The following is a 9,875-nucleotide window of genomic DNA, read 5'->3' as shown; positions in this document are numbered from 1 at the left end:
CGCCTGCTTTGCCTCATACCCGTGCCGAGACCAGCACAGCTCTCACACTCCCAGTGGGTTCTCCTCACTGTCAGGCCCGAGCAGCACCTGTGGGTGCCCTCAGCAGCACAGGAGGAGCACAGGAGCAGCTCCCAGGGCCTGGGGAAACAAAGGGGTTGATGGCTCTGAAGACAAAGTGTCCCAGCACGGGATTGTATGGCTGAGCTCCTCTGGCTCCTTCTACTTTGAGCCCTTCCCGAGACACAGGTTCCCTGCAGGGCCCCGGGTGCAGCTTCCCAACTCACCCCTCTTCCTCTGCCTCCTCCCTGCCTCCTGGGTAAAGGCATTCCCTGGCATTGCACCTGCTGTGCCTCTCTCTCAGGTCCGCGAAGGCGTTGTTGTCCTCCCATGTTGGCAGTCTGATGGAGAAAGGAAAAGCTGATGTGTTTCTGCTGCCCTGACCCCATGGATGTAACAGGGTGACCCTGCTCTTCCTCCAATGCTTTTCCAAGTCCCCTGAGAGGCAGAAATCCAGACTCCCTGGATGGGGCTGGCTTGGACTACTGGGGCAGGGCCTGGCACAGTATGGCACTTACACCCCCTGTCTTGTGAGTCACACTGAAGGACACCAACCTGGTGGGAGTTCGGATCCCCAGAAAGAAGGTTTCGACAAGAAATGTCTCACGGTCTCTGCAGAGGGGGCAGCAGAAGTACAAAAGACCAGCACACATGGCCTGTCCCTGCAGGGCAAAGAGAAGCAATGTGAGCCAGGCCATGGTGCTGCTGAGCACCTGCTGTGTCCCAGGCCTGAGGGCATGGCTCCCACCTGCAGGCAGTCCCTGTGGAACCAGGCTCTTTTGCATGCCGGGCACACTATGGTGTTGAAGGTCTTTCTATCCTCCACTGGCTCCATGCAGATGGGGCATTTGGTGCCCAGCTCTGGAGTCACCTGCACGATCTGCACTGGACGGTGCTCAGGGCAGTAGGACCTGGGGACAAAAGGACGGGCATAATGAGAAAGACTTGGTCCTTCCCCGGGGGTGGCCAGAAGGGGAGAGGAGCTACCTGAATGGAACAATGTACTGTGTAACACAGCAGCCCTCCTTGGCACAGGGCAGGTGGAACCATCTGTCGCAGCCTTCCCTGCAGCACATGATGGTGGCCCCGCTCTGGCCACAGACGCAGCAGTGCTGGAATGAGCCAAGCAGCCCCATCAGCGGCAGCCTGGGGGCCTCCCCAGGCAGCCCCAGGGCTCCGGGCAGGGAGCAGGATGTGGCTGCTGCTGGCTCTCAGCCCACAGAGTCAGCTGGTGAGGGAAGCTCCTGTGCCAGAGACTCCACGGAGCTGCTGGGAGCCAGACTTTGTCCCACAGCTGGCTGGATGGCCGGCCTTTCTTGCTGGGGGTCTGGGATAAGCTCTGGCCAGCTACTCCTGGCACAAATGTCCCTGCTCTTTTGCCAGGCTCTCACCTTCTGTGCCGCCCGCCTGACTGCAAGTTGGATATCTTGAGGCAGAAAACCCAGGAGTCCAACACGTTTATTTGCTTGCTGAAAAAGCAGTGTGGCAAAATACTGCAGAAAGGGAGAAGAGCTGATGAGGACAGGGTGGCAGGGACTGCCCATTGCAATGCTGGAGGGAGTGCCCGGAGCCACTCACCAGGCAGAACACGTGGGCATAGAGCCCGTATTTCTCCCGTTTTTCGCCGCAGGTGTCCGGGTCAGCCTCTGCACGGCGACACAGCAGGCATGCTGCAGGGGACAGAGCCAATGGCAGCGGGCGTGAGCAGCTCTGTGGGGCTCTCAGCCCATGGCTTCGGCCCCAATGGCTGCTCTGTCCCTGCCTGCGTGCCTGGCTGATGGGCAGGGCTGGAGGCCTTGGAGAGCAGCGGCCATTGCGGGCACGGGGCTCCCACCAGCTGCCCCCTGGCCCAGCTGGGCCCCACTTGAGGAGGAAGGAGGCTCCCAGCCCCGGCCTGGCTGAGCAGCTCCTGCCTGCTCGGGCCTCTGCTCTGGGCCCCACGCTGGCCACCCTGACAGCCCCTGGGCCAGGCTGTGGGAGGGGCTGCTTTGCCCTCACCTGGCTCCCTGCCATCAGTGCCCTCCTGCTCCCTGTCGCACATGGCGGCTGTCAGCGCTGAGTCCCTGTCCAGGAACGCCGCTGTCTCCGCCAGGTGCTGGTCCTCTCTCTCTGTGGGAGAAAGAAGAGTGATGGGAGTTTGCAGAACAGGCCCAGAGCTACGAGGGTGCTACAGCCCTGCGTGAGCCCTGCTCCTGTCCGCCTTCTGCTCCCGTCGTCGCCTTGAGGAACACCGCCGTCTCCTCTGGATGTTCCTGTGCTGATTCTGGGAAGGGAGAGGCAGGTGAGCCTGCAGCACAGGCCCAGAGCCCCGAGGTGTGGGGCCCCTCTGGTCTCTGGGCAGCTGCTTCCTTGCCTTACCTTCTCCTCCCGTTGCCAGGTCGCACTGACACACGGCCTGAGCCCAGCCTTCCCTTTTGGGGCTTTGGTCACACGTGTCACAATGGCCACTCCTCTGACATCAGCATCTTGCTCCCAAGATTGAGGCAGCCATGGCCTCACATGCCCAGCAACCACTTGAGTCCACCCCCTTGGGAACCGAGGTTCTGAGATGGTTCCAAGCCTTTGGTCAGCACGGAACCAGGACAGAGACTTCTGCAGCAAGTGCAGGGTCCAATCCCAGGCTCTAGGGCTGCCATCGAGGGTGGCACTGTTGGCAGAAAGGTGCTGTTCAGGCATGGCCACGTCAGGGCTCCTGCCCCTGGCAGTCGGTTGCCCAGAGAGCTTGTGCAGAGTCTCTTGCACTGCACAGATTCCAAACCTGCTCTTGGTGCACCGATGTTTTCCTTAAGACCTCTCTGCAGTAAACTGAGATGAACCTGATTTCATGCCCGTGCTGATCACTGTTGGGAACAGGAGATAAAACTGGGGACCACTGCAGCTACCTCCCAACCTCAGTTCTCCTGTCATCTAACCATCTAATGAATTTGACATTTCATATTGAGTGGAAAAATTAGTATTAAGCTCCTTAGAAAGCTCATCCTTTACACTGACGCAATGGAAACCCGGGAAATTCAATGAAAGATTACCTTGTACATCTGACTGGAGAGCTTGCAACAGTACTCAGCTCAGGAGTCCAATGCTTTTCCCACATTAAAGAACTTTGTCAGTTTGGTCCATGCTTTCCTTCTAGCAAATATTTTGAAAAAAGTCAAGATGGGACACACACAAACAGTTCTTGTAGAGTTTTCGCATTCACATCTTTGCAAACACGCTCCTGCAAAGTCCAGATCCTTGACTTCTAGAACAGTCAGTGGGATCCCAGGGAAACAGGCTGACAAGCAGAGATACCCTGCACCTGCCTGATGCTGGGGCACCGGGACTTCATCCGTGTTCCTGTCTCCAGGGGAGAGCCCCCTTGGGTGGAAAACAATGCCTTCACTGAAGTAGGAGGGAGGCACAGCAGGTGCAATGCCAGGGAATGCCTTTACCCAGGAGGCAGGGTGGAGGCAGAAGAAAAGGGGAGAGTTGGGAAGCTGCACCCGGGGCTCTGCAGGGAACCTGTGTCTCGGCAAGGCATTGAAGCAGAAGGAGCCAGAAGAGCTCAGCCATGCAATCCCGAGCTGTGGACACTTTGTCCTCAGCACCAGGAACCCGTTTGCTTCTCCAGGCCCTGGGAACTGCTCCGGTGCCGCCCCTGCAAGTTACGCATCAACACACAGAGCCACCAACTCTTTCTCAACCCTTTTCAGCACTGGACAGCAGGATGCAGTAATTTTGATGTCTCTGCTGCACAATCTAATTACTAAAAGTCTAATTATTCAAAGTCCTGCAAAGAAGCAACTTTCATTGAAAGCATACACACCAAAAACCCCAAACTCTGGTACAAATCTTGAATTGACACAAGAAACATGTTCCTATTCAGAAACACAGGCTAACTCTTTTGGCCAATATTTTTTCCTATTAGATCTTTGAATGGATTTCAAAAGTAACATTTTTTGGCAAGTTCTAGAAGGAACAAGCAGGAAACACGTGTGAACTCTAAAAGAAGATTTATTGGCTTGCTTTCACATTCCTTTTGGAATCCCTATGTCTCATCCAGCATGCCAGAAAATGGTGAATATCCAACTTCATATTAGGAGAAGTTTCTGAATTTGCAGTTTGCCTCAAAGACTTTCTTTACACAGTTAAGGAACTGGTTCTGTAACTTACAGAGATTGAGCGGTTCCCATGACTGGACATCACCACATGACCTTATACATTCCAATATGCAAAACAACTATTCTTGCCTAGCAATTACAAGGCTTCAAGCTCTTCTAGAGGCTTTGTCCTGAGCAACTTCATTAGGTCCCTCTCTGCTCAGCTGTCGAGCCTGTCCAGGTCACTCTGGAGGGCAGCACAGCCTTGTGGTGCATCAGCCCCTGCTCCCGCTTCTGTGCTATCAGCAAACGTGCTGAGGGAGCGCTCTGTCCCTTCTGCCAGGTCACTGGGGAATAAGGCAAACAAGGCTGGCCCCAGCACGGCCCCCTGAGGTCACAACCCTCTGAGTTTGGAGCTCCACTGTCCACTTCTCCACCCCACTCTCCCTCAGCTGCCTCAGGAGCATGTTATGGGAGGCAGGGACAAAGCCTCGCTGAAGTTCCGGCTGACAACTCAGCCACTGCTCTCCCCGCACAAACCCAGCCAGTCACTGCAGCAGAGGTGGCCATGCTATGAGATTCCTCCAGCATGGTTTTCCCTTCCTGTTATTCCAGAGCTTTGGAGATGACATCCAGGAGGAGGTGTTCTGTCACCTGTCAGGAGATGGAGGAGAGACTGATGGGCCTGCACTTTCTTGGCTTCTGCTTGGTGCTCTTTGGGAAGACTGCAGTGATGTAGGCTTGCCTGCAATGTTCATGCCTCTCTCGTGGAGCATCACCTTCCCTGACTGGCTGAGAAAGCGCCCAGTGCCGGGGCCAGGAGCAAAGATTTCCCTTGGCCCCAAAAGGGAAGGCTGGGCTCAGGTCGTGTGTCAGTGCGACCTGACACCGGGAGGAGAAGGTAAGGCAGGGAAGCAGCTGCCCAGGGACCAGAGGGGCCCCACACCTCGGGGCTCTGGGCCTGTGCTGCAGGCTCACCTGCCTCTCCCTTCCCAGAATCAGCACACGAACATCCAGAGGAGACGGCGGTGTTCCTCAACGCGACGACGGGAGCAGAAGGCGGACAGGAGCAGGGCTCACGCAGGGCTGACCAGGGAGTAGCACTCTCGTGGCTCTGGGCATGTCCTGCAAATTCCCCACACCCTTCTTCTTTCCACAGAGAGAGACAGGACCAGCACCTCGAGGACACCTTGGTGTTCCTGGACAGGGACTCGGTGCTGACAGCCGCCATGTGCGACAGGGAGCAGGAGGGCACTGATGGCAGGGAGCCAGGTGAGGGCAAAGCAGCCCCTCCCACAGCCTGGCCCAGGGGCTGTCAGGGTGGCCAGCGTGGGGCCCAGAGCAGAGGCCAAAGGAGGCAGGAGCTGCTCAGCCAGGCCGGGGCTGGGAGCCTCCTTCCTCCTCAAGTGGGGCCCAGCTGGGCCAGGGGGCAGCTGGTGGGAGCCCCGTGCCCGCAATGGCCGCTGCTCTCCAAGGCCTCCAGCCCTGCCCATCAGCCAGGCACGCAGGCAGGGACAGAGCAGCCCTTGGGGCCGATGCTGTGGGCTAAGAGGCCTGTGAGGATGCTCACGCACGGCGCCATTGGTTTGTTACCACAGATAGGAACGTGTTTGTACCAGCCGACCAGCAGAAAACACCTATTTTGCAACAGTGCACTACTAAAACATCACCTTTGCAGGAAACCTGCATGGATGGATCAGGGATCAGCATGGATGCTCACACAAAATGACAGACTTCTTTTTTTGAGTACTAACTACAGAAATACTACACAACAGCAGATTTCTCATACTAACTCATGCCTTCCCTCTGAGAGAAATGACAGACTTATCTTTACAAAGAAACTGTGGGTCTGCTGGTAGATAAAACTAGCACTGAGAGATATAAAACAATGGGAAGGATTCCACTGATTAATGAATGGGAAAAACCATGTTTGCCTTTACAAACAAACTGTAGATTTTCTGGTAAATGAAACTGGATGTTGAGAGATGAAAAAAACAATGGGGAAAACCCATAAATTCTATAGGAATTAAAAAAGAAGAGGGAGGGTTATACAGTAGAGAAGAATCGTGTCAGGCATTCTGGGAAATCTGTACCTCTCAAATACCTCAGCCAATGGGGAAAGAGAGAGGGACATGCGGCCGGGAAATTAGGATAAAAAGGAGGCTGCGTCCACCAAAAAATTTGAGAGACCCCTGGGGAATGTCCCATGGCTTCTCCCTTCTTTTGAATAATGTAAAAGGACTTCTGTGTCTCCTTTTTGGATCTAAATTTCTGGTGTTTGGGGATTACTTTCCCTGACAACAAGGCACAGAGAAGAAAACAAAAATTAGAGAACCTTCAAAGAACCAGGTTTCTTCTTTGTTATCTCTGTACTTGCTCTTTGAACTTTTCTCATCCTACTTGTCCCTCCTCCAAACAAGGCACTTCACAGCTTTATTGTCTCAGTGGTGTATTTCTCCAATTGCTGACTTGCCATTTAAGCTCTGGTTTATTGAAAATACACAACGAGGGATTCTCCATGGAGGAGGGTTGCCAAAGACTCTGAATCCCTGACCATTCACCTGTGCCAATGCTCACAGTTATCTCCTAACACACCGGAGCTTCCTGTCTTTCTCTGAGGGAAGGATAAAGTCCAGGAAACGGGGCAGGGGAGACCGAAAGCTTCCCCTGAGATGCTTTCTAGAAGGCCTGCAAGGACCCTGTCTTTCTTCAGGACAGAGTGTGATCATTATACACAGTGTCTTGCCCTAGATGCCCCCTCTATTCCAGAAGGACTTTTGTCCACTTCATCGCTTGTCTGTCCCTCCAGTTACAGAGTTCCCCCATCTATTTGGCCAGGCCCTGGAAGAAATTATGAAGGAGTTTACACCAAGTGGGGAAACACAAGTCTTGTAATATGTGGGTGATTTATTGGTTTTGGGGAAAATGAAGGAAGAGGTTCAAGAAAGAACTGTTAATTTATTGAACTGTCAGGGAGAAAAGGGTTTGAAAGTATCCAAAAAGAAATTACAGTGTATAGAATCTGAAGTACTTGGGTCATTTAATTGGAGAAGGTTACAAGAAGTTAGATTCAAATCGGATACAGGAAATATTATTACTACCAGCACCAAAAGCCAAAACAGATATAAGGAAATTATTAGGATTAATTGGATACTGTAAGTTATGGATAGATTGGCATACAAAATTAGTTAAATTTTTACATGAAAACTTAGTAGGGGATGACCCCATAAATTGGAACAAAGAGGACAAGAAAAAGTTAATGGAATTGAAAGAGAAATTGGCGGCAGCTCCAGTGTTAAGCCTACCCAATTTAAAGCAATTATTTGAACTGTTTGTAAATATTGAAGAAGGAGTAGCTTATGGCGTCATTGTGCAAGAATGGTGTGGAGTCAGAAAACCCACAGCATACGTGTCCAAGTTGTTTGACCCAGTTGTAAGAGGATGGCTGATCTGTCTCCAAGCTGTTGCTGCTCCTGTAACCCTAGTGGAGAAAAGCTATAAATTAACATTTGGAAACAAAGTTAAAGTGTATACCCCACATGATCTTAAAAGCATACTGAGTAAAAGGGCTAGACAGTGGGCACCAGAGAGCAGGCTTTTAAAATACACACTAATCCTGAGGAATAAGGAAAACTTGGAGTTAGCTACCACGAAGGTTCAAAATCCAGCCCAGTTCCTATATGGGGAACCAGAGGGGGAGCTAGAACATTGGTGCCTTGGAGTTATTGACCAGCAGACAAAAGTTAGCGAGGATCTGCAAGGGCACCCATTAACTGAAGGAGAGGTCCTTTTTATAGACGGCTCATCAAGGGCCATAAACGGGAAGCAGGTTTTGGGATATGCTGTTGTAAACGGACAAGACATGACACCAATCAAGGAGGGAGAACTTCCTACGACATGGTCTGCACAGTGTTGTGACATTTACGCGTTGTTGAGAGGATTGCAATGGCTCAGTCAAAAGAGTGGAACCATCTACACGGACTCCAAATATGCCTGTGGGGTAGTACACACGTTCAGAAAGACTGGGATTGAGAGAGGTTTTATAAACTCAAAGGGGAAAGCATTGATGCATGAGGGCCTAATTAAAGCAGTATTAGAGGCTCTGAAAGGACCTTTGGAAGTGGTAGCAGTGCATGTAAAAAGACACCAGAAGGGACACTCAGTGGAGGTCAAAGGGAGCCACTTAGCAGATTAAATAGCAAAGCAAGCTGCTCTGGGCAATATTGAGAAAGTCTTTAGAATAATAGATCTAAAAGGCAGAGATGATGGAGATGAAAAGGATGGAGAAGATCCTGTATTTAATGAAAAAGAATTGAGGAATTACAAAAGCATGTTGCTAATAAAGATGGGAAAGGGAAATGGAGAATGCCTGATGGCAGACAAGTGCTGAATAAAGCACTAAGTAGGAAAATATTAGAAAATCTACATGCTTCAAGCCATTGGGGAACCCAAGCCCTCTGTGATCATTCTATGAAAACCTATGTTTGTATTGGAATGTTTGAAATTGCAACAGTGCTGACCCAAAATGGTATGATTTGCCAATGAATAAATAAGAAAGTTATGTGAAAATTGCCTCAAGGAGGAAGAGACCGTTTGGCTAGGAGACCCTTTCAAAATGTACAAATCCATTTCACAGTTACCTCAAATCCAAAGGTTTAAATACCTATTAGTCATAGTGGATCATCTAAGCCATTGGGTTGAAGCATATCCAGCTGCCAAGGCGACAGCAGAGGTGGTCAGTAAGATTCTACTAGAAAAGATCATACCAAGATATGGAATCGTGAATACGTCGATTTGGATAGAGGCCCACATTTTATTGCAAGAATTTTACAGCAAACAACAAATGCATTGAACATCACCTGGAAGCTCCATACCCCTTGGAGACAACAAAGCTCAGAAAGGGTCGAGAGGGTGAACCAAACAGTAAAGGTGGCCCTTACAAAGTTAGTCGAGGAGATGAAAATGGATTGGCTGAGGTGTCTTCCCTTAGCTCTAATGAGAGTGAGGACTAAACCTAGGATGGACTTAGGGATTTCCCCCTTTTACAAGATGATATTTGGTTTACCCTTCTTAATTACCCCGGGTAATATTGGAAACTATGAGGAAGGAGAGCAGAGCACAAGAAAGTATATCCAAACTATAGCCATCACCTTAGAGGAATTTAGACAGAAAGGATATCTCCCTCAGAGGTCTCCTATCGATTTTAAAATCCACGAGTACCAACCCGGGCACTGGGTTTTGATTAAAACCTGGAAAGATCAGCCATTAATTCCGAAGTGGGAATGTCCATTTCAGGTCCTGTTAATCACGGAAACAGCTGCTCACACACAGGAGAAGGGATGGACACATGTTTCAAGGGTGAAAGGACCTGTCCTTGCTCCTACGCAGCAAGCCTCGATTCCACCGACTGGACCTCGATCAAAGAAATGGACACTAAGCTGGTTTTGAAGAAGAAACAGTCTGAACAATCAGGAGGAACAGAATAACAGATCGTCATTGCTAGATTGGAACCATAAGCTGCAATGATGTTTAATGAGCTATCCTAGCTTATTTAAAAGGTATTGACTTCTTTAATTGTGTAACTTTTAAAGTTCAGGTGATTTAAATGCTTTTAGTGTTACTAACTATAAGATGTTGTATAAAAATATGTTCTTAACTTCTGATATTCCTTGTTACAGATCCAAAGAGTCTGGAAAGAGGATGGAGCATTCTTCCATGCACTTAGCAATCAGGCTACAAAAA

The 9,875-nt window shown here is 50.5% G+C and overlaps 1 protein-coding gene across 1 annotated transcript; it reads right to left on the bottom strand.

The window, feature by feature from the left end:
• Window positions 1-539: 539 nt before the first annotated feature.
• On the bottom strand, window positions 540-5,364 carry LOC131582224 (PHD finger protein 7-like). The gene is made up of 8 exons (XM_058845180.1): window positions 5,112-5,364; window positions 2,237-2,320; window positions 2,077-2,166; window positions 1,636-1,727; window positions 1,449-1,550; window positions 1,045-1,169; window positions 806-968; window positions 540-719 (listed from the first exon to the last, which is right to left on the bottom strand). The coding sequence occupies exons 1-8, from the start codon at window positions 5,362-5,364 to the stop codon at window positions 540-542; spliced, it is 1,089 nt and encodes a 362-aa protein (XP_058701163.1).
• Window positions 5,365-9,875: the final 4,511 nt, after the last annotated feature.

This window comes from Poecile atricapillus, chromosome 9 (assembly GCF_030490865.1).
Source record: "Poecile atricapillus isolate bPoeAtr1 chromosome 9, bPoeAtr1.hap1, whole genome shotgun sequence".
Taxonomy (NCBI): domain Eukaryota; kingdom Metazoa; phylum Chordata; class Aves; order Passeriformes; family Paridae; genus Poecile; species Poecile atricapillus.
The sequence above is the reverse complement of the archived record's forward strand: the minus strand, read 5'-3'. Positions and strand labels throughout refer to the sequence as shown.